Here is a 25088-nt window from a genome sequence, read left to right as displayed (position 1 = left end):
GGTGGTGTGACTGAGACTTCACCTCTCTCAAGATTCACTGCTCATGGGAAATGCAAATCAAAACAACACTGAGATTCCACTTCACACCGGTCAGAATGGCTAAGATGAAAAACTCAGGGGACAACAGATGCTGGAGAGGATGTGGGGAAAGAGGAACACGTTTCCATTGTTGGTGGGACTGCAAGTTGGTAAAACCACTCTGGAATCAGTTTGGTGGTTCCAGAGAAATGAGGACCCAGCTATACCACTCCTGGGCATATACCCAGAATATGCTCCAACATGCAATAAGGTCATATGCTCCACTATGTTCATAGCAGCCTTATTTATAATAGCCAGAAGCTGGAAAGAACCCAAATGTCCTTCAACAGAGGGATGGATACAGAAATTGTGGTGTATATACACAATAGAGTACTATTCAGCTCATTAAAAACAATGAATTCATGAAATTCTTAGGCAAATGGGTGGAACTAGAAAGTGTCATCCTGAGTGAGGTAATCCAATCACAAAAGAACACACATGGTATGCACTCATTGATAAGTGAATGTTAGCCCAAAAGCTCAAAATAAACAAGTTACAATTCACAGACCACAGGAAGCTCAAAAAGGAGGAGGACTTATGTGAGGGTGCTTTGGTTCCTCTGAGAAAGGGAACAAAATACTCACAGGAGCCATAAAGGAGACAGCGTGTGGAGCAGAGACTGAAGGAAAGGCCACCCAGAGACTGCCCTACCTGGGATCCATACTAGAAACAGTCACCAAAATCAGACACCATTATGGTCGACAAGAAGTGCATACCAAAAGGAGCATGTCATGGTTGTCTCTGGAGGGGCTCTGTCAGAGCCTTACACATACAGAGGCAGATGCTAGCAGCCAACCATTGGACTGGGTGTGGGATCCCCAATGGAGGAGTTGGAGGGTGGTCTGGAGGAGCTGAAGGGGTTTACAGCCCCATGGGAAGAACAACAATGTCGACCACCTAGACACCCCAGGACTCCAGGGACTAAACCATCAACCAAGGAGTACACAAGGTTCCAGCCAAAAATGTAGCAGAGGAATGCCTTGTCAGGCATCAGTGGGAGGAGTGGTCCTTGCTCAGGTGAAGGCTCAATAGAGGCCCCAACAAAGGGAAATGGAGGTGGGGGGAGATAGGAGTGGGTTGGGAAGAGGGGTGTATACTTGGAGGCAGGGGGTGGGAGGAAGGTTGGAGGGTTTCAGGGAGGGGGAAAACCAGGAAAGTTTTAGCATTTGAAATGTTAATGAAGATAATATTCAATAAAAAAGAGAAAGAAATACAGGAGAATATGGGTCAACAGATAGAAGCACTTAAAGAGGAAACACAAAAATCCCTTAAAAAAAAAAAAAGATTCTCTGCTCATTAGTGCTGGGAGCTGCAGTGAAGGCGCTGCATGGGTCAGGCCCAGCAGTGGTCCCGGGTCAGGGCTATCAAGCCAGGAGGCTTCTTACCCTTACCTAACTGCCCAGATTCTGGGAGACCGCAGTTTCGTGTGTTGTCTCCATTCCCTATACCTCTAGCAGGAGTAAGGAGCTTAGACAACGAAGAATCACGTCCACTTGCTCCTGTTTAAACTGGCCCGAGGCTGCCATCTCCCATTCTGTCTGTGCTCCAGTATATGGGTCCTTGGTGTCCAGTAGCTCAGGCATGACAGCTGCCCTTTCCTATGCTGGCCTCCCCATGGGGCCACCTCAGCATGATGTATTTAGATAGGCTTCAGGAGGTCTTGGTGCACATGTGCTACATGAAAAGCTAACCCTCATGTGTCATGGTATGGCTGGCAGAGCCAGAGGACCCTGTGAGCATCTTCTGAAGGAGGCAGGCATAGAGCCGGGTGCTCTGGTTACCACTGAGCTCCTGGCCCTGGGTACCACCCTTTTGCCTGAGCTGGCTCTCTCCTCATTATGACTCTAGGACAGTGGTTCTGTGGAGCGCTGGCATAGCTGCATTTTCATTCCAGAAGAGGACACTACGGCTCAGGGCTCTACAGAACTGCACACACTACCTGTGGGCAGGTGTGGAGTGAAATCTGGGACCTAACTCTGGGGAGTGGGTCTCATCTTTCTGACAGGGCTTCCTTGGTAGGGACGGGGACTGTGGGCACTTGTGCAGAACAGGCACTGAAGTGGTGGTAGCCTTCACACTACTGACCCCAGCACTTCCAGTGGGCGCTTTCTGCTGGCCAGCTCAAAGGCCTCTTTGAGAGGGGGGACCATAAGCAGTCAGTCCATCAAGCTAGGCATTGTTCTGACTTGATGTGCATTCCTTCGGGCTTCTGGCTTGGAACTGAGGGGAAGGGGAGCAAACATATTTATTCTCATGAGGTTCAAGGTTGTTTATGGAAGACTCACTCCATGAACAACAACTCTTCCTGCTGCTTGGCTAAATCCCCAGAGTTTATGAGGACACTGCCAATCCAAGAGGCTGAAGTGTATGTGGAACCTGGCATGTGAGGCCTAAATTGCTACCTGTAAGGTCACCAATCCGAGAAAGCCACAACAAAAGGATCCTTTACCTCAGAAGCTCTGCACCACCTTCTTCTAGCTGACTTAGCAGGAAAGAGAGCAAAGAGCAGAAGGTAAGCTGGTTCCCAGGAAGCCGGCAGACCAGAAGCAGCAGGCCTGCTCTGAGCCTCTGCTGCTGCTTTCTGAGTCGTGCTAGACCAGCTGCACATGAGTGAGCGATTAATGAAGTTATATGTTTTACTATGTTTCTAGCTGTTGTGATAAAATACCCTGACAAAGGCAACTGAAAAAAGAAAGGGCATACTCTGGCTCAGTTTCAAGTCCACCACGGCATGGGAATCATGATGGAGAGAGAGTAAGGAAGGACGATTCAGTCAGGGAGCAAAGAAAGAGGAATGCTGGACCTCAGCTGGCTTTCTCCTTTCTTCAGTCGAGGATCCCAGTCCATGGAATTAAGGTGGTTTTTGGCTAGTCCCCACCACAGATCGGCTTTTCTCCTTATTTTATAGAGGTAGCCTATATAAAATGTCTAGCACAGATTGGTCCATCTCCCCACTGCCAGACTTGCAGATGTGACCACCATGCCTGGTCCATCTCCCAGCTGCCAGACTTGCATATATGACCACCATGCCTGACTTGTACTTTATCTTCATTGCTCCTGCTTTTATCACTGGGTTCAATCCCTACCTCTATAAAACAAAACCCAAACAAACCTTATACACACACACACACACACACACACACACACACACACACACACACATCCTGTGTGTGTTTTTGAAGAAAAGCACATTTATACAAATGGAAGCAGTTGTATTTTGGTGTAATGATAAAGTGTACTTTTATCACTCCTAAAGCGAACTGTGAACAGGGGCTTTTTGGGTCCCGAGCTCCCAGCAGCGCTCACAGAGACTGTGAAGCAATGTTGGTGCCAGCTGATGAGTTTGGGGATGTTTCTCACTCTGAGTTGAAGAAGGCATTTTAAGTGTGAAGAAAAGCTGTGAAACAGCTATTCTTGTCATAATTGGATAATACTGACTTTCAATCTTTTGAGGATTTGAGTTGTTAAAAAAAATCCTAGTGGCTGGGACTATAACTCAGTGGTAGAGCAGTTGTCTGTAACACTCAAGGTGATGGATTCAATCCCTACCTCTATAAAACAAAACCCAAACAAACATTAAACACACACACACACACACACACACACACACAAACATCCTGTGTGTGTTTTTAAAGAAAAGCACATTTATACAAATGGAAGCAGTTGTATTTCAGTAAGATGCTGGCTACAGAGAAAAAGAACCAGGGGTGCTGAGCATGGTGAAGCCTGCCTGTAATCCCTGATACTCTGGAGGCTGAGGCAAGAGGATTCCAAGTTTGAGGCCAGTGTGGCCAATTTCTCAAAACCCTGCCTTAGAGTGAAAGACTTTAAACTGGGGTTAGGGGTTGCAGTTCAGGGCTGAGCATCATAATAGCTTCTGGGCTCCATCACAATATAGAAGGGGGAAAAATCCCAATAAGCTGCAAATCTTGGCAGAAAGACCAGAGAAAAACTAATTTCAAGCCTCCTTCTGGATGGGCAAGCCCAGCTGTGGCCAGGCCAGTCTCTGGGGCTGCTCAGCCTCTGAGGCTCCCAGAGGCCCTGACTGCCACAAGAAAGAAGCACTCTGAGTCAAGATTCTGGCCTCAGCAAGCTTGGGCTGGCTAGCTGGCTAACTGCACATGGGCACTCAGAAGCAGGAACGGAGGCTCTCTGGTATTTTGTTCAAGCTGTGGCTTCTCTCTAGTCATCATCACAGACTTCACTGGACTCTCAATCTTGCTGGGTGCATCACCCAGTTATTCCTGGGTCTACTTCAGAGTCACTGCCCCTAGGCAAAGCTTTGTGCAGAGTCTTCAGAGGTGCCTATTATCTGTTAAAAGGCAAAAAGCTGGTACAACCTAGGAATCTACCCATAGGGCACTGATGATGGGCTGTGAATGCCTAGATAGGGAGCTCTTGTGGACTGATGTAAAGAAAACCTCTAAGCTATATGGTTGAGAGGGCACTTAGGTTTCTTTACAAAGCAACATAATCCTATATTGTCAGCGTTCTGTGAGCCCAAGGCCAACCTTGGTTACCAAGAAGCTGTTTTTAAAAATCAAAGTTATCCTAGAGTGCAGGTGCATGGATAGCTCAGGGAAGCTGTAGGAGGAATATCACATACCAAGGCAGGAAAGGCTCCCACAGAGGCTTTTCAGCATCACTACGGTGTTCATGGGCCCTTATTATCCAGGTATGAGCAAGCCACAATGGGGCCAAGCGTGTGCTTCTTCCTAACCGCCTTCCTCCACGCTTCCCAGCTGCTGTCCCGCACTCTGTGCTGCCCTGGACCCTTTCACAGCCTTAGGAGCTCCAGGATCACTCTGACCCTTCAGCAGCCCCCAAACCCTTGCCATCTGGCCCTACCTGGCTCTCAACCAGTCTTTTCTTTGCACCTTCTCGGCGGGCACCATCTTGTGCCAGATGAGGTCCTGGCAGAGCATTCCTGTGGCGGGGTCAGCCTCCCTGATCTGATCTGTGTCTTTAGGCCCAGCCCAGTATTCAGTAAACACTGACTTAGAGGCTTGGCTCTTCCCTTCTGAACCCCAGACAGTAAGTAAATTCACTACAGGTCTTCTTTAGAATTTAAAACATTCCTTTAAAACCTGCTAGTCTCCACCTCTGGCAGGCTAAGACAGAAAGGGCCATGTATATGTCAGAGTCAAGGTCTTCTGATTCCCTCCCCCTACGCCTGACCTTTGGCACTGTTATTGCCACATCTGTGTGCTATTTTTTTCTTACTCTTAATGAGTTCCTGTGAATTACCTAACTTTCCTCCCAGCTGTCTGAACCTCAGCAATACTACTTACTCAGCGATTCACTCTCTAAGATCGCAAAGGTAGGACAGTGGCTAATTCTTGGGAAATTGTAAAGTGGTTTCTCCTGTTTCAGAAGGCAACCTTAAACTAGTCAGAAAACATCTGAAGCAAAATACTGAATTCTGGTGGACCTTCATCTATTCACACAGAAAAGCTGGGGCCAGGACAGTCTACTTCGGCAAACACACTTTTATTTTTTTGTCTCTGTTATCAATTATCTGCTAGTGATAATCAGCAGTTGATAAAATGACTCAGAAATAAAAGTAAACATGAAAAGAAAGAGAATTAATCATTTTCTCAGAGATAAGATAGCTCGATTAGCAAAGAATCTGAGTTTAATCCCGAGGACCAACATTTTAAAAAACTGGGTGTGGCAGCAGACACTGTAATCCCAGAGTCTGGGAGAATGGCAGATCCTTGAAGCTTATTGGCCACTGGCCTAGCCTAATTAGCAAATTAAGTCCTGGTGAGAGAGTCTTTCTCAAAACAACCAGGTGGATGGTTTCAGAGGAATGACATTCAAGGCTGACCTCTGACCTCTACACTGTTATCACTACATGCACATACTCATGAGATGGCTTATCTTGGCTGTCTACTTAACAAACCCGGGAAGGGAAGAGGGAACCTCAGTTGAGGAATTGCTTCTATTAGATTGGTCTGTGGGCATTTTCTCTATTGCTAAGGGCGGAGGGCCCATTGTGGTTGGTACCATCCCCAGGTCTAGCAGAGGTGACTGAAAGCAAGGCAGTAAGCAAGGGGTCCATCCTCTGTGATCTCCGTCTCACTTCTGCTCCAGGACCGTAACTTGGCTTCCTCTGATGATGGACTGTAAGATGAAATAAACCATTTCATTCCTAAGCTGCTTTTTGGTTTGGTGTTTATCAGAGCCATAGAACAAAGTATAACACTCCCTGCTTCATACGTGAACACACACGTTTCTTCACGGTCTCTTCCTTCTGATGCAGACCTGTCTCCACACAAGCCATCTCCTCTCCTGCTCTTGGTTCACTAGGACGGGAGTGGGTGGAATGCAGCCACAGATAGCTCAGGGGACCTGGAGCACAACACCTGGCTCCTTGGTGTTCTGTCACCTAACGTCCTCAGAACTGAAGACAAAGCACTTTGTGGGGGTGGGAAGCAGACAGCCCCAGTTCAAATCCCAGGATGGCCACCCAGCAGGTGGGTAACCTTGGGCACAGTGTCCCTCTTCCCCACTGCAAAGTTCCCACTGGTAGACTTTAATGATTCCTAGAGCTTGTGAGTGGCCTTAGATGGTGACTCCCTGCTCCTCTCTGGCCTCCTCTGCAAGCCATGGGCTCTTAGGCAGACCTTTTCTGGGTCAGGGTATAGAATTTCACCCACTCTGATATGCCCTACAGTTGAACCCTCCTGTTGGGCTCTGGGATCACACTTGGGTCCCTGTGCTTTTGTGTGTCAAGCACTTTTCTCATTGAGTTGTCTCATGAGTAGAGGAAGAGGCCACAAAAGAGGGTCTGGGATGATGGAGTTCACTCATCATATGTGTCACCCTTGCTAGGAAGGTAGCTGCATTTGGGCAGGTGGATGGATGGATGGATATACACACAAGAACCTACAGAGGTAGGTGACATCTGCCTTTCATGGCTTTAGTTTTTTAATGACTTGGTAGCTCTGGTTGTCCTGGAACTCAGTGACTCACTTGCCCCTCCTGAGACTAAAGTCATGGGCCACTATATTTTTGTTTTCAATTGTGGACACACACACACACACACACACACAATTTTCTTACTAGCTATTTCTAAGTGCACAGTTCAGCAGTGTTAAGCAACTGATACCTCTAAGGCCATGTAGCAAGTGTAGAGTGAACCAGGAGGCTGGATTAGAACTCAGGCCTCTGGCTCTTGGGTTTCAGTGTACATACAGGAGTAGCAGCACCACTGCTGTGCCACAATGGGCCTGTTTGGTCTGCCCTGTCAGAGAGGCTTATTTCCTAAACCTTCCTAGGCAGAGCCTCAAATGTGAGGTACAGGGTTTTGGTCTCTTCCCACACTAATGACATAGAGAGAGTTCCAGGACACAGCCACCCCAGAGCAGTGAAGTAGGTCAAGCCCTTGAGCAATGTAGAAACATTCAATTCTTGAGAACTCAGCTCCTCCCTCCCTGGGGGCTGCTCTGCTGGGTGGCTGGGTCCTGTCTTTATAGGACCCTATATAGAGCCAACTGCTCCTGAGTCTGCTCAGAGACTTTGGGAGCCATGTTCCACGTGGGGGGATCTTGCAGGCCCTGCTTTGATAAGGTAGCTCCTTCCTGGGATCCCAGTAGTAAGCTCTGAAGCTTTCTGTTCCTGGATGCCCTAGCAACTTGAAAAAAGGCCTGGCAAGCCGCTGACTTCTTGGTGGCAGTCAGGCCCACTTTGACTTGATCTCCTTTGTGTGTGGTGTATGCCATGTAAAATGAGGCAAGAGCAGGACACTTGTCACTGCCTATCACTTCTGTCTTATTACTTTGGGAAGGGGTTTCTTACTAAACTAGAAATTCAGCATTTTGACTAGGGGGATTGGTTAAGGAGCTCTTGGGGTTCACCACAATGCCAGGGCTGTAGTACACACAGCCGTGCATGGCTGGAGCCCTGGGCTCAGGTCCTGCTTGCAGGGCAAGTGCTCTCCCCCACTAAGCATCCCCCTGGCTCCCAGCCTAGCTCTTGAAGGTCAGTCTCCTAGAGATGAGTGTCAACGCTCAACTGCTGCTGGTTTGCTCAGGTCAATTCCAGTGATGTTTCTGTTATTCTTCATGCAGGCCAAGGACACCATTGTGCAAACGAGCTTGCCCTCTAGTCTGGTCTAGAAGTGGTCTGGGAGAGCATTTTTCTGAACAGTGTCTTTTTTCAGATACTTGATCCTTTGGAGACAGGTCTCAAAGCCCAAAGACTTGGGTCTATCTATGCAAGGGTGGGGTGTAGATTATGGGGATGGGTATAACCTGTTTAGGCCACAACCACCTGTGAGGCTGCTCTCTAAAAACAGTTTATCCTATAACCTGAGACTGGTAGCAAAACCATGTGAGCTGGCGCAGTCTCCACAAAAGGCAGCCTCGATGCAAACTGAAGCAAATAGGGTTTAGAGACTGACTCAGTGGCCCTCCCCAGATCCTGAGGATGCGTGTGCAAGGGTATGCTCCTGTGTGTATGCCTGTGGACGCTCCTCAGGCACCATCCATCCTTTTCTTCCCTTTTCCGACAGGAGCTCTTCCTGGCACCATTCTTACTGAGTAAACCAGGGTGCCTAGGCAGTGAGCCTCAAGGGTCCTCACTGCTCTTCACCAACCGAACTATCTCACCAACTTCTCCTCTGTGATTTAAATGCCTGCCCCAAGGCCTACAACTGTTCACCTGGAAGGAAGCTGGGGCAGGAAGAGAGGAAAGCAGAGGACTGTTTGAACAGCACCAGGTGTGACTCTGCTGGCACCCCAAGCTAGATCAAATGGTGCAGACCTGAGCGTTGCCTAGAGAAACAGGTCCCTTCCATGAACTTCCCATTCCAACGCAGGGCCATGGTGCAAATGGGAAAATTAACCTCAATTTCAGCTAAAGGTAAGGGTTGAAAAGACTGAGAGAAAATGGTTGGTCTGGCAGTTCTCAGAACATTAAATGACCACTTGACCACTGGTAGGCATATGCTTTGAAGTTAAAACCTACATATAAAGGTTCCTAGTTCCAACAATGTGGGGTGGGGTGGGGGTGGAGGAAGAGCAGGGATGAGTTAGCAAGATATGGTATATCCATGCAAAGAACAGAACTCAGTCTTAGAAGCAAGTTCTGCTGGGAGGAGCTTCCGCTTTGGGCTTTTCACCTGGAGTTGATGGACACCAGTCCACGGGGGTGTGCTGTGCATATCTTGCTGGCCATGGCAAATTCTGGAAGCAGCTACTACCATGAGGGGTTGGGGCACTCTTCAAGTAACTACTGCCCCACTCAGGTTACCACTGCCATCCCCTCCCTAGGAATCCACTGCCCTAGAAAACTGCCCATGGGGTGGCAAGAGTCCATCAATACAGAGCAGAAGAAAAGCAGAAGCTGGAACTTCTGAGCCAAACAGACAAAAAACAAACAAAAAACCAAATGCTTTAGAGTAGCTCACTTCTAACCCCTCCTTCAGCCTGGCTTATACTCCATCTTACCATTCCCCCAAGAAGAGTGAGGCACACTTCCATCAAATATGATCAAATTTAGAGTCACACTTGCTTGTGCATCACCTAGGATACAGACAAAAATGCTTTCCTTTTTGTGTCCCAATCAAGCAAGCCCTGTGAGTTGCCTAGACCTGCTTGAATTGGTGAGAATTCCCATAGTCAACACCTGTCATTTCAGAAGGTGACAAGGGTGACATGGAACTCAGGCCCCAGAAGGCAGCTGTGAATGCTGAAGAGCAGATACCAATGTCTCCACCTGGCTCTCCTTACTCTGGCTTCTGCAAAGCTGATGCAGGAGTGGGGGTTGGGGTTTATAGTCTGTAACCTGAAGTCATCATAACCATCTATGGGCAGGTAGGTATTCCTGCTTGGGAGACACATGCCAGTTTGGCAACTGTAGTTTGGTAGTAGTGCTGCTGAAGAGCTGGGTCCTGGTGCTCTTGTGTGCCCCAGGCAGACTAAACCCCCAGACTCCTGGGGTCCTAGACAGGATATCCTTGTCTTCTTGGCCTTCAGAAAGAAGCAAGCCCAGGCTCACTCTTCACGTGACAAACACTCAATGAAAACCACCACTGGCACTGAACCAGAGTGGTGAACAGAACAGTTCCAGACCGTGACTTTCTCCACGGGGCAAAGGAACTGGACCCCAGCACACAAATGGATAAAGAACTGGAATCCTATGGAAAAAAAATAAACCAGGGCAATATGATAGGGGAAGGGTGTGGCCCTGGTCAGCATCATGATAACAAAAGACCTTTGGGGGTTGGGCCATCCCTGGGAGGCGGGCAGCCAAGACCTAGATAAAGGAGCAGGTGTAAAGGCTGAGGCAGGGCACAGTACTGGTTCTCCAGGTATTCAGGGGAGCCTGAGAATAGTGAGACACCCCTTCTCTCTGTATTCTTCTCTCCAAGGTAATTGATGAGCTTCCAAAGGTCAAGGGAAGGCTACCCCTTAAGCAGACTAGTGCAGAAGCACAATTGTGTGCCAGGCAGTAAGATCTCAAAAATGTAAAGTCATTATTTCCTTTTTTAAAAACCAGAGTTAATTTCACAGATAGCTATGCTTTTGATGTTACATTGATATGTGGTAGATTGAGTATCAAGAGTGGAATGGAGAATCACACGTAGGATCACATGCAAGGCATAAAACTCTTCATGTGATATATGCAAAGACATCTCTCTCTATGCATATGTGTGTGTGCGTATGAAACATACATGCAAACATTTCTAGAAGAACATACAAGAAAAAAAAACGTTCACACATTTTGGAGCAAAAGGGACTTCTTTACATTCTATCAAATCTTGTTGGATTAAAACGTATATACTTATGCTATACCTGAAATAAGGAAATGAAGTCACGGGTGCAAGCACACTAAGTCAGGTGGGCGGTGTGTTGGACAGCCTGCCATGGCTTCTGCTGGTCCAACATCAGGAATCACTTTTAAGAATATTTCATAATACTTGCAATTTGAGTTCCACCCTGAACATGGAAGTGGGGTTTATTTTTTGTTTTTTGTTTTGTTTTCTGAGACAGGGTTTCTCTGTGTAGCCCTGGCTGTCCTGGAACTCACTCTGTAGACCAGGCTGGCCTCGAACTGAGAAATCTGCCTGCCTCTGCCTCCCAAGTGCTGGGATTAAAGGCGTGCGCCACCACCGCCTGGCAGAATGTGGAAGTGTTATGAGTAGAGGAGAGCCTGGCCAGTTTTCTAAATTTCATAATCAAGAGAAGAGACTCCTTCGTCCGCCAGCAGCCCTGACCCGTGGGCCGTGGAGCAGAAAGGAGGCCGTTCTTCTTAAGAAGCAGCTCTCCCAGCCCTTGAACTTTCCTCGGAGTCTCCCTTGGGGGAAGGGCTGGGTACAGTGATGCAGAAATGGGAACAGCTGCTCCTGGAGGGAAGAAGCAGAAGGCCTGTGGGCACTGGGGCATCCTCACAGCTTCCCTTGTCAGGGAACCAGGAACCACATGCACTATCTCCTAGTCATCTTAAATGAAGGAAGAAATCTCTCACCCTCAAGTCTCATCATAATTAGTCAAGTATTTCCAAGAAATTTCCAAGAAACATTTTAGTCTTGATTCTGAGAAGTTTCTTCACAAACCTAAGAGATGTCTGGAAAACCAAACCCACGTGACAGAACAAAGAAGGAAAGCCAAAACTGGGTGTTGGGTGTGTGCTGCACGTGGTCTATAAAGCCAGAGGTTCCAACAGCCTGGATTCTGATGAGAAGGCCTCCAGCAGGCTCAGCAGAAAAGCAGCCTGAGCCCCTGGCAGGAGGTCTGGCTTACCTGGCACCTTGTCCACGGATGCAAACACAGAGCGCTGCACTGTGGGGTCACTGCTGCCTCTGCGGCACTGCTCATAGAAACGGAAAGGCAGGTGCTGGGAGGAGGAGGAGCAGAGTCCAAATCCCAGGACTTCTGTTGTCGGCTGGATTGGGAGGTCCAGAAGGGCTGTAGGCAAACAGCACCAGAGTTTATTCTCAGCACACATAACGCGGACAGGAAGTTTGCTAGAGTGATAACCAGCCTTGACAGCATGACCCTTGGGGAAGCCAGTGTGAGGCGTGAGACTGGCAGGGTGCCAGAGCCCCTAAGGAGTTCAAAACACAACTACATGATGGGGGCTCGGGCCAACATGGCAGGATTCTAAGTCTGGCTCTTTGGCCAATTTGTACCTCACATCTGTAGAAAAGACTCTTCTCGCAAAGGCTTGGTTTTGTGTATACTTTCAGATTCTAGAGCAAATGAGGCCAATTCTGCCCCAAAGTTTGTGCACAGGCATACATGGACAGACAGACAAAATATACAAATGAGTGATCTGTCAGTATCTGCAGCACTCCTCCACAAAGACACCAAAATCTGTAACTAAGTCCTTTATAAAGGATAGCATTATATCTGTACATGACACATACATGTCTACTGTTAATCATCTCTAGATGACTTATATTTAGTATGATCAAAGTACTATGGAAGGAGAATTCTTCCTATATTGTTTAGGGAGTAATCACAGAGAAAAAGTCAACATAGGTTCAATAAAGATAGAGATTTTTCAGCTGGGCGGTGGTGGCGCAAGCCTTTGATCCCAGCACTTGGGAGGCAAAGGCAGGTGGATTTCTGAGTTTGGGGCCAGCCTGGTCTACAGAGTGAGTTCCAGGACAGACAGGGCTACACAGAGAAACCCTGTCTCAAAAAAACCACCCCCCCCAAAAAAAACCCAAAAAAAACCCATAGAGATTTTTCAGAGGTGTGTGTGTGTGTGTGTGTGTGTGTGTACACATGCACATATGTATATGGAGGTCAGAGGTCAATGCTGACCATCTTAAGAAGTCATAGTTTCTATACCTATTTTGTGTATGTTGTGTATCTGTGTGTATGTACATGTACTACACAGGCATCCTTGTGTGGCATGGCACATGTGTGGAGGTCAGTTCTCTGTGTCCACCAAATTGCTTCTAGGGATTGAACTCAGGTCATTAGTCTTGGTGGCAAGCACCTTCACTTCCTGAGTTATCTTGCACACCCTTCATCTTACTTTTGACACAGGGTGTCTTGTTCGACCTCAAGCTTGTCACCTGGGCTAAACTGGGTAGACAATGAGACCCCGACTCTCTGTGCAACCCCAGGGTTGCTGCCATGCCTCGCTTTTCCAAGGACACTGGGGAAGCTAAGCTTAAGCCCCGTAGCTGTGTGGCAAGCATTTTACTGACTGAGCTGCTGCCCCAGTCCTAGTTCCAATTTCTTAATATCTGAGTGGTAGAATCTCGCTCTAGATGCTTATGAGAATGTGTGTACAAGGAAGCATATGTCTGTATTTATGAGTGTGTGTTTACATGTCATAGCTGTCATCTTGCCTTGAACAACTCTTGTGATATATTAGTTCAAAGTGGCTTTTCAAAATCAATTTAAGAAATATCCAAGGCGTTCATGTGAGCAGCCACTTTACAGTGCAACCCTCAATTTTCAAATGAAGTATCTGGCCTTCATGCCAGCAGTGAGAAACTGCTTCACATTACAGGGGAAAAGTCTGGAAATAAATCTTGAAAGGAGGGGCTGAATGATTTAAGTCACTTTGCACATTACAAAATACTCCAGTAATGATTCCGCAGGCCAGGCTTCAGCTAACTGAGAAACAAGAGGCGAACAACTCTGGTGTATATCACGGAGGCACACACAGCATGTAACTGCGGAGCCAGAACTGAAGCACACTGCGAACGTATTCTTCCTTTGTTCCTTGAGAGAATGCTCCTCTTCACAGTGGGCTGGACATACCCTTGGCAGCCCCAACAGAGGGACCGTCTGGGCCTGAGCTGAAGGCACTAATAATTTCATTTATTTATTTATTTATTTATTTATTTATTTATTTATTTATTTATTCTTCATTCATTTATTCATTTGTATTTTTTGTGGGACAGGGTCTCAAGTACCCCAGGCTGGTACTGAACTTACTATATAGTAGACGATGACCTAAAACTTGTGTTTTGCTTCTACCTCCCAGTGCTGGCATTATAGGCATGTGTCGCTCTATCTGGTTTGATATAGTGTTGGAGATCGGATGTAGGCTTTGTACACACCAGGCAACCATTCTCCCAACTGAGACACAGCTCTAGCCTGAGAACTTTAAGGAGAGGTTAGGACTCCCCTGCCTCACCTGCTCCAGGAAAATGACAGCTCTAACCTGAGAGCTTTAGGGAGAGGTTAGGACTCCCCTGCCTCACCTGCCTCAGGACAATGGATGCCCTGACTTCCATTTCATGACTTGAAGAAACAACCTTATTTCAGGGCATTTACCAAGAAAGCCTGGGTGATGCAATCTCCACCATTCCTGTGAGGTGTGAATGACCCCTGAATTTAGTGTTGGGTGCTGGCCATTCACCAAGAGATGTTAAAGGAACAAAGAGAAGGGTGAGAAAAATTCTGCTAGGCTGGGGCAGCTCAGAGGCAGCCCTTGGCTAGCATGTGTGAGGCCCTGGGCTTCATCCCTACAGCTGAAACAAACAAACAAACAAACAAACAATCAATCAATCTGATTAGGAAGCTCTGCAAACTTGTTCTCTGTGTGAATAAAATTTCCCCTGTACAATGGGAAGTTAAGGCCCAGCTAAGAACTGTTTGCATACCTAAGGTGGTAGAGGGCAGTCAGAATACTTTGTGACTGTACCATGGGGGTTACATCATGAAAAGGAGGTTCCAGCTGTCTCCCACTGCCTGCTGCCCATTTCCAGCCTCTTGTCTATTACAGAGGCCCCCTCTTTTCCATGAAGCCCAGGAAAGTTTCTCCATTCCAAACACCTGGGAAGCAGGGAAAGTCCTATTCTTTGAAGTATGGTGAATCTTAATCCACTGTGTCCCGTCTTGGGACTTTCTGGGTCAGTGTGAACCGGTGACAGCCCTGTGGTGGTGAGTCCCTGCTCTTGAGGTCACTCACCAGCTATTCTCTGCATCTTCATGCGCCTGGCCTGGATGCGGCCCTTAGCCAGGCGCTGCTTGGCAATAATGCAGCGGATATGATCAGAGAACACGAAGGTGGCCTGCAGGATAGGGAAGGGCTTGGAGTGTGGACTGGAGGCAGGCTTGTGAATGGTGATGTTCAGGGCACGGCTGTCATCCTCCACTCCTGTCACCTGCATGTCCTGCATATCGAGAAACAAAGGCAAAATATTCATCAGGCCCAGGGTCTGATAGGTTGAGGGGTGTCAGTGGCTCATGTAGAAAGACACCAGCACATTGAGTCTGCTTTTGTTCTGAAGGAGGCTAAATTTCAAAGATTTAAAAGTGATGCAGACCAGTGCAGGCCTGACAGGTGAGGAATCAGTGCTTTCTATGAGGACCTGAGATGCCTAACCACAAGAGGCACACCAGCCTCTTCAAGGGCCACTACTGTTACAACAGGCAAGTTCCAATAATTCTTCCTTCTGGAAAACCAGAGGCCACAACTCCAAAGCCTTGTTATCACCTGGTGTTGTGTTAAACACTAGCTCCTTGTTTCTCTTCAAAATAGGGCACTGTCCATGCCCTTTGGTACATCTTCCAGGACAGCCCCTGAGAAAGGGCCACTAGAACTGTTTAGCAGAGATGTCAAGCAAGCTGCTCATGAAAGGTATAAAGACACTGACAAGGAGTGAGTGTGGGAAAAAGGACTGGTTCCCATAAAGCCTCGGGATACATTCTGTGTCAAGTCTTTGCCCACAAAGGCTCAAGGGCACATGAGATAAAAGCGTACCAGACAGAAGATGGACTCAAAGGTCAGCCATGCTAGAGGAGGGGGGCACTGAAAAAAAGCTCAGAAGGAAGGGGGCTGCTGTGCTTGGAGACCACACGCTTGGCTCTCCCTTTGGAAAGAATGGCTGCATCACAGGGCAGCAGCAGATAAGATGAGCTATTATGAATTTAAAGCAGGGAGCTGGTGCAGTTACAGTCTGACAAATAGTAGCTACGGGAAGAGAACCAAAGGAGGAGGTGGGGCGGGAGCGCATGGCTTTCACTGTCTCACAGGACACACATTAAGCCTCAGAGAGAAAACCATTTTCCTGACCTGATGTTCTAAAGACATTGGTGTACCTTGAGAGTAAGATGCACAGGTCACCTACTGGGCAGTGGTTCACCCTGGAGTCCCTTTCGGGTAAAGAAAGAGCCTCCTATAGCCTCCCTGAGAGATAAGAGGGTCTGGAAAGAGAGGACTCTGGGAAGGAGAGGAGACAGGAGCAGTGGCTTCGTGTACAGGTGCTCCCCGTGGAGAGCAGCAACAATTTGGCTGGTCACTGCTGTGGTGAGAAGGAGTCAAATCAGCCTGAGCAAGGTCTTCTGGGAACCAGAACAGTGCAGCAAGGAAATGGACTTCCTTGAAGTAGGGGGAGGGGAGCCCCACGCTGGGACAGGTTCATGGGAATTTAGGGACAGCACAGTAGAGACAGGAAGTAGAATCTGCTCTCCGCTCCGGGATCTTTGTCTCACTCCCTCTGCAGCTAGACACTGCTCACCCATCACACTTATAAAACTGTAAGACAGCCCCAGCTGCCACGGTGCTCAGAGCCTGCTGAGCTTCGGAGGGTCAAGGGGGAATGCTCATGAACTCCTGTGGTTACAACAGTGCTACAGGAAGTTGGCAGAAGCTATGAACTCTTAAAATAGCCGATTCCAACTTCTTGGGTATCTGCCTAGGGAAATCCTGCCCAGGGGCATGAGGAAGTGGAACCCCAGGTTTGCAGCAATATGCTTAAAAAGTTGGGATTGTCAAGAGGCTTTGCCACACAGCAGTTAAAAGAACCGCAGCAGGCATGCATGTGCTAAAATGGCTAGAAACACTCTAAGAGAGGCTAGGAGAGGCCAAGTCTATGAGAGGGCCATGTGACAGCGTAAGAATCTATACATACCCTCAAACACATGTACAGTTATCCCTTGGGCACTCCCTACCAAACTGGGAACCAAAATCTGTAGATGCTTAAGTCCCCTTCTTTAAACGATACAGTATCTGCATATAACCTACTATACCTTCCTGTAGATTCTAAGTCCACTCTAGATGATGCATACGACTCCATACCATACCTATGCTATGTAAAGAGCTGCTCAGGGACTCAGGAGTCGAAAGAAAGTCTGTACATGTTTACGGCAGACATATTTCTTGAAGTTTTATTTGTTTTTGAGACAGTGTCACTCCGTAACCTTGGCTGGCCTGGGGCTTGGTTTGTAGACCATATCTGCCTTAGACTCACAGGGATTTGCTCATTTTTGCCTCCCAAGTACTAGGATTAAAGAAAGGTGTACAATACCATGCCTGGTCTGTTTTGTTTTTTGATTTTTGTTGTTGTTGTTGTTGTTGTTTTCCCAAGACAGGGTTTCTCTGTGTAGCCCTGGCTGTCCTGGAACTCACTCTGTAGACCAGGCTGGCCTCAAACTCAGAAATCTGACTGCCTCTGCCTCCCAAGTGATGGGATTAAAGGCGTGCACCGCCACTGCCTGGCTCTGTTTTGTTTTTTGAGACAGGGTCTCACGTAACTCACGCTAGCCTCCGACTCCTTAGGTAACCAAGGCTGCCCTTCAGTGTCTAATCATCTTGCCTCTACCTCCTAACTTTTATTTTGAGAGCAGGTCCTTCCCTACATGTCTGAGTTTGACTGACATTTTCACGGACACACAATTAAAAAGCACTTGGCAGTGAAGCAGACCTAGAAGGACCAGCCTGGCAGTGGGTTTTCTCCTGTGGGGAGGAGAGGTGTTAAGATTAAGGTTTTGGTAAAGGGGACTTGGCTGTTCTCTGTGCAGTGCTCTGGCTTTGTGCACATACTTCTTGTGCCATTACAAGTGAGTATAAAACTGACATTCTGGCATGCATGTGTGCAGAGTGAGGAAACAGACTGCTGTTCTTAGACTCTCACCTGCAGAAGGCCAGCAAACTTGACCACTCCCCAGCCGAGTCTGGACACGTCAGGCTCCACCAGGCTCATCTGGTAAATGTCCACAGCCAGGAACCGCTGGACCATACTGCCATCCTTCGTGATGACTGTGCAAGCGATCAAGTCACTGTTATCTGGGAGGATGGAGCAGAGAGCAGAGTAAGGCCTAGCCTGGCTGTCCAGCTTTCTTCACACACAGAACCGGGTTTGGATGCCTCTTCAGCCAAGTCTGCTAGGAGAGTTTCTTCACCTCTTTAAGCCTCACATTCAGTGTGTTCTCAAAGCGATACAAAGCACACAAACCATTAGGTATTGTATACACCCTAGTGTGAAAATAGCTAACAACTGAGTTGGGGTATCGTTCAGGGTAGAACCACCTGCAGTACACGAGGGAAGCTGGGATTCTATCCCTGGTACCAGAACCACTACCACCACCCAGCAGCCAACCCCAGGAACATTTCAGAGTGTCTTTTAGGCCAAAGGTAGTTTACAGATATGATAATGGTTTCTGCTCATGTGAAGACCACAGTACTACAAGTCCTGCACTCAGTGTCTGGCCACTTAGAGCCCAGCACTGAACTAGGTGGACTGTGACCATCTGCCAGTATGGTTCTCTCTCTGTGGACTGAGAAGATCCTAACTCAGGGGACGTGGTACAGAAGCAGCAGCTGCCAGGAAGGCGCTCGCAGGCAGCAGTGCAGGCAGGGCTTCTGAGCACATCCCAGGTCCACTGTCCTGCTTGACATTCATACCCAGACCTGCTTTATCTAGCACCTGCCCCAATGACTCTGAAGTCACCTGACAATATAAGCCATCAGTCACAGCTGCAGTCCAGTCTGAGCCCCGCCCAGTGACACCTTCTTTCATTTATGTTTTCAATGAGAGAGCCAAACCAAGAAAAACCACAAAGGCCCAAAATGGGGAATAACTTGACCCTGACTTTTTTCCATCACATGTAAAAGTCTGGCTTATATTTGACCTTGATTTTATTTTATTTACTTATTTTTTTGGTGGGATGCATCTGTGTGTGTGTGTGTGTGTGTGTGTGTGTGTGTATGTGTGTGTGCCAGGATCAAGCTTGGGTGTCATTCTTCAAGAGATACCCACCTTGTTTCTCAAGTCAGGATCCCTCACTGGGATATGGGGCTCATAAATGTAGCTGGCTGCTTGGCCAGCACGTTCCAGGGATCTCTCTGCCTCCGCCTCCTCCTCCTCAGGACGTAAGTGTACACCACCCATACCCAGGGGATTGAACATTCATCCTAATGTGTTCAGGGCAAGCACTGTACCACCTTCCCAGTGCCCTAGACCTTGGATTTTTAATTCCACATTGCATGGTTTTCTCGGTTTTTTTTAGTTAACAAGAGGTAGAGTTTATTTCCTTTACTCAAAATTTAAAGTATTTCCTCAGTGAGAATCTTCTACTTTTAAAAATGTGAACAAAAGCCAGGTATTGTGGTGCACACCTTTAATCCTGGCACTTGGGAGGTGGGGCGAGGAAGGAGAGGGGTGGGGGTGGGTGGGCAGGGGTAGGGGCAGGTGAATCTATGGGTTCAAAGCCAGTTTGGTTTACAAAGTGAGTTCCAGGACAGCCAGGGATATACAGAGAAATCCTGTCTCAAAAAGCAAAACAATATAAAGCAATATAAAACAAATCCCCAACCAAACCACAACACTCAAAACCCAAAACAAAGAAACAAGCCAGCAAGCAAATACAAACACCACCACCACCACAGACCCCCAACCCCTGCCTATGCATTTTCTCTTCCTGCCCTCTTCCTCCCTCCTCCTTCAGAACCATCTTTTTCTACTCTTGTACTTGTGGCAGCACTGGTGTGAAGATCTGAGCTATATGAAGTGTGGTGACTTGGGGCTTTTGGGGGATGGTGGGGCCTGAGTGCCCCACAGAGCTGAGCTATCTTAGGAGCTTCAGGGAAAAAGAACTGTCACCATCACCACAAAGAACAACAAGAAAAGAGGAAAGACAGACCCTAAAGTGGAGCAGCTCTCAGAGATGTCACTGAGACAGCAGAGTCCCAGGAAGATAGTGGTGGTGGCGGTGGTTCCTAAGAACTAGAGAGCAGTGTGCAGGTGAGAGAGCGTGGGGCAGGTGAGGAAGGACAGAAGCAGAGCCCAGAGACCTAACGAGGAAGGCAAACAAGTAAGCACTGGCTTGGAGTGATTTGCACGTGGGCCTCTCCGGTGTCACCTTGGGAAGCCCTGCCCCAGCTAGACTGCCCTAAGTGTGGGCTGTGAGCATTGTCGTGTGGAGGGCTCAGATTTGGGAGGAGCCTGGAGAGCTGCTGAGTGGAAGCCTGGTTTGCCCAGAGTCTGAATCTTCTAGGAGAGTGGGTTTGGACTCTTCTGGGAGTCAGAAGACGGGCCCAGTGTGTGGAGGCGCTGTGACGGGTTCGGTGGCAGGCAGCCCCCTGCCCTAGGGTATAACAGCCTCAGGAGCTTCCTGTATGGCTCTCTAGGGTGCTCAGTGCTGGGCCTCAGCCTTCCAGTCACCCCAGCATGTCCTGCTGCAGATCTTAGTGCCCATCCACCTCACTTTTCTGTAGTGTACTGTAGAAGGGCTGGACCTAGACCTCCCTTAAGAAACCCTGTGTTGGCGAGATGGCTCAGGGGGTAAAGGTGCTGGTGACCTGAATTCAACCCCTAACACAAACATAGTGGAAGAAGGGAACCATTTTTTTCTTTTCCTTTTTTAAGATTTATTTATTTACTATCCAGAGACTACCTCACCCAGCAATCCATCCCATATACAGTTACAAAACCTAGACACTATTATCAATGCCCACAAGTGCTTGCTGACCAGAGCTGGATATAGCTGACACCTGGGAGGTTCTGCTAGTGCATGACAAATTCAGACGGGGACACTCTCAGACAGCCATTGAACTGAGCACAGGGTCCCCAATGGAGGAGCTAGAGAAAGGACCCAAGGAGCTGAAGGGGTTTGCAGTGCCATAGGAGGAACAACAATATGAGACACCCAGTACTCCCAGAGCTCCCAGGGACAAAACCATCAACCAAAAAGTACACATGGAGTTATCTATGGCTCCAGACGCATGGGCAGCAGAGGATAGCCTTGTCAGACACCAAAGGGAGGAAAGGCCCTTGGTCCTGGCAAGACTTGATGCTGTAGTATAGAGGAATACCAGGATGGGGAAGCGGGGGAGGGTTGATTGAGGAAGGGAGATGGCTTATGGGATTTTCAGGGGAGGGGGAACCAGGAAAGGGGACAACAATTGAAATTTAAGTGAAGAATATATCTAATAAAAAGTGAAAAAAAAGATTTATTTATTTAGTTTATGTGAGTACACTGTTGCTGTTCTCAGACATACCAGAAGAGGGCATTGAATTCCATTACAGGTGGTTGTGAGCCACCAAGTGGTTGCTGGGAATTAGACTTAGGACCTCTGGAAGAGCAGCCAGTGCTCTTAATTGCTGAGCCATCTCTCCAGCCCGAAGAGAAGCATTGCTATTCATTGTCCTTTGACCTCTTCTCACATGCTGTGACATATGCATGACCACACACACACACACACACACACACACACATGTCAATAACTGTAAACAATATAAGTACAAAATACTGAAGGAGCTAGGCATGACAGCATGCTCACACCTGTAACTCCAGCCCCATGGGAAGCTAAGCAGGAGGATCACAAGGTCAAGTGCAGTCACACTAGGTGACCGTGTTTATGAAAAAGGGCTGGGGCCACACCGCTCAAAAACAAACCAACCACGAAGCCACTGCAGAAAACAATACACAAGATTACCCATGTATCTAAAGAGTGGAGGAGACGACCATGTAAAGGCACTGAAGGTCACAGCTGAGGAGATGGGGGCAGCTAGAGAACACGGGGGGGGGGGGGTCCTCACAAGAAGCCGAACAAAAGCAAAACAAGACACCATCTTCTACCCTTGGGCTGGCAATAGGAAGAGAGTTTGATAGTATCAGGTGTTGCTGAGGACGCACAGACGCTGGCATTCTCAAAGGCTGCTGGGAGGAGAACAAATGAACACAGCTGCTTTGAAGGGCAAATTAGCATTTTTCATTAAAACTGAAAGTTTCACATCCTATGACCCAGAAATTGCCATGTTCCCAAGAAAAACAGCCCCCCTGCACCCCCGCGTGGGCCAAGAAGGGTGCCCAGGGAGCTGAGGGCCACCTCTGGGCTTGTGAGGACCCAGATGTTCAGAAGAGTCAGAACCTGAGTAAAAGAGGCTCCTTTTATTCAAGTGTGAAAAATCTTGAGATCACCTGCTGTGGGGTGATTTAGCTTACATGAAGTGTTCTGAGTGTCTAGTGGGAAACAGCTGCTATATCACATACTAAACAGTGACTAACTGGCTTGTGGCTGGTGCCTGTAGTCCACACAATGGTGGGGGTTGGGGTGAAGCAAGAGAATTACGAGTTTGGAGTAGGGCTGGAGAGATGGCTTAGCAGTTGAGAGGTCCTGAGTTCAATTCTCAGCAACATGGTGGCTTACAACCATTTGCACAGTTACAGTGTACTCATATACATAAAATAAATAAATCTTAAAAGAAAAAAAAGAGCACTGACTGCTCTTCCAGAGTTCCTGAGTTCAATTCCCAGCAACCACAAGTTGGCTCACAACTATCTGTAATGGGATCTGATGCCCTCTGCTGGTGTTTCTGAACACAGCTACAGTGTACTCACATAAAAAAAAGTAAAAAAAAAAAAAATCTTAAAAAAAGAAAAAAAAGAATTTGGAGTCAGTCTGGGCTAGGTAGAAAAACCATTCTGTCAAAAGAAAGGAAGGAAGGAAGAAAAAGAAAATAAAGGAAAAAGAGATGAGGGAATAAGAAAGGAAGAGAAAGGAGAGGAGAAAAGGAAGGAGACTGCATGAGGAGCCCCTGTGTGTATTGTGTATGTGTGTATGTGTGCACACATGTGAATGTGTAGGCCACAGGCCAATGCTGAATGTGTTCCTCGGTTGCTTTCCACCTTTTCATGAGATGATGCCTCTCCCTGAACCTCAAGCTCACTGGTGGCCTAGGCTGCTTGGCTGAGGAGCTGCAGGCATCCTCCAGTGTGCACTGAGCCTGACGGCATGCTACAGCCTTCTATTTTGATGTGAATGCTGGGGACCACACACAGATCCTCAGACTTGCAGAGTACTCTGAGTGACCTCGAACTCTAAATCCTCCTGCCTCAGCATCTCAAGTGCTGGGATTATGGGTATGCTCTACCATGCTCTGCGATGCTTGCTCTTTTATCAAAAAGGAAATAAAAATAGGAGTCTTAAGCTCTGCTAGTCCATGGGGATGTGGCTCAGGTGTAGGGCATCCATTAGTTTCCATTTTCAGAGCTACAGAAACAAAACAGCCCAAACCAAGTCAAAAACTGGTGCCAGGCTGACGCATTGTTCCTATGCACTATTTTGGACTGAAGGAGTCCTGACAGATTTCCCATGGACTACATTCCCCACGAATGGCCATCTTACCTGCTCCTCTTACAATGTGACTTGATTATCCTATCAAAATCTACATTTTTTTTCTTCCTCAAACCCGAGAGCCAGTAGAGGTACCAGTAAAAATGATGCTATCAAGGTTCTGATGTAGGGTCATCAGGATGCTCTGGCAAGCTCTCTATCAAGGTTCGGACCCATTGTCAGCCATCTGCACCCCTCACTTGACCTGCCAAGGTCCCTGGAGACATCTAGCTGAAGTCAAGTACACTAGAGGTAAGTAATTCCCATTGGACCCTGGGCAGACTCTGAGCAGCTATGGGCAAAACGAATGACTGCCGTTGTGCTAAACTATTAAGCTACAAGAAGGTTCATTACTCAACAAGACAATTGAAATAGTGATTTATTTTAATTTTGTGCTATATTCAGTTCCACTTAAAATACTAAAAGAGGTGATCAAACCCAGAGCCGCACACATAATAGGTAAACATTTTCCACTGAGCAGATGCCCACGTTTTATGGTTTTAAGTAGGATGCAGGAAAAACACAATCATTTCCCAATAGATATGGGAAGTAAGAAGGGGGGAAAAAAGCATAGGAGCCATCATATGAAGTACAAAACCAGGGCCACTTGGCCTATTAGAAAGAGATTGGGGTTCAGGGCCATAGAGATTGGGGTTCAGGGCCATAGAGACTGGGTTTAAACCTCAACACTGTGACTCGTGGCAAGTTGCCTCCTACTGAGTCTTAGGTTTCCTACTAAGAGAAATAGACTTAAGGGGCTGGAGATGTGGGTCAGTTGAAAGACTGCTTGCCTAGCATGTAGGAAGTCCTAGTTTCAATCTTCAGCACTGCACACAACTTGGTGCAGTGGTGTACACCTAGAATCTTAGCACTTAGGCAGGAGGACCAGAAGTTCAAGGCTATCCTCAGTTCAGCCAGTGGAGAGATGACTCAGTGGTTAAGAGCACTCACTGGTTGCTCTTCCAGAGGTCTTGAGTTCAATTCCCAGCAACTACATGGTAGCTCACAACCATCTGTAATGGGATCCATTGCCCTCTTCTGGTGTGTCTGAAGACAGCGACTGTATAGGCAGGCATACAGCCTATATAGCCTCTTTCTTGGTCTTTTCTGTGCCCATTTCCAGACACATCTTAACCAACCCCAATGACCTTTGTTCTGAAATTTCCATGTCCTCTGTCCTTGTTGAACTAGCCCCAAGGATGCAGGCCCTTGCTTGTTGGATCCTCCGGTGCCCCTCCAGGAGACTATGAATGGAGGCAGTGACTGACTGAAAATGCATTTGGAGATGGGATGGAGGGACACTCCAGTCTACCAGTACTCCCTCTGTAGACCCAGCCTTCTCGACCCACTGCACTCTCACAGCTCCTCTGACAGGCTGTAGCTTGTTACTGAGTAGTAAATGGTAAATGGGGCTGATTGACTTAAGCTGTATTTAAATGATCTTTTCCTAATAAAATATGGATGCCAGTACATAATTTAATTCTTGGCATTGGTGGCTCTGGCTGCATTTAGAATCAAGGAAGTCCTTTTCAGCAGGATTTCTCGGCTAGTGGGACTCCAGGACACTTTGGAATTCTGCAGTCTGATACCGTGGATTGCAGGCCAAGACGGGTTCAGAGTAGCAATATAGTGTACATCTCCAAGTTGTCAGAACTTGGATTCATTTTAAGAACACATCATTAATGAGAGGT

At 47.6% G+C, this 25088-nt stretch overlaps 1 protein-coding gene across 7 annotated transcripts in view; it reads right to left on the bottom strand.

Annotated features, from left to right (window-relative positions):
* Clec16a (C-type lectin domain containing 16A) overlaps positions 1 to 25088 on the bottom strand; it is a 189224-nt gene that overhangs the window by 31249 nt on the left and 132887 nt on the right. For 6 of the 7 annotated variants that reach the window (XM_052194095.1, XM_052194091.1, XM_052194092.1 and 3 more), the window contains 3 exons: positions 17915 to 18066; positions 14968 to 15172; positions 11829 to 11993 (listed from right to left, as the gene is read on the bottom strand). In XM_052194095.1, coding sequence (XP_052050055.1) covers positions 11829 to 11993; positions 14968 to 15172; positions 17915 to 18066 — 522 coding nt within the window. Of the gene's footprint in view, positions 1 to 5610; positions 6205 to 11828; positions 11994 to 14967; positions 15173 to 17914; positions 18067 to 25088 lie in introns of those variants that run through there. The other variant, XM_052194096.1, reaches the window with a different exon arrangement.

This window comes from Apodemus sylvaticus, chromosome 10 (assembly GCF_947179515.1).
Source record: "Apodemus sylvaticus chromosome 10, mApoSyl1.1, whole genome shotgun sequence".
Classification (NCBI taxonomy): domain Eukaryota; kingdom Metazoa; phylum Chordata; class Mammalia; order Rodentia; family Muridae; genus Apodemus; species Apodemus sylvaticus.
Note: the sequence above shows the minus strand (reverse complement) of the source record. Positions and strands in the feature narration are given on the sequence as shown.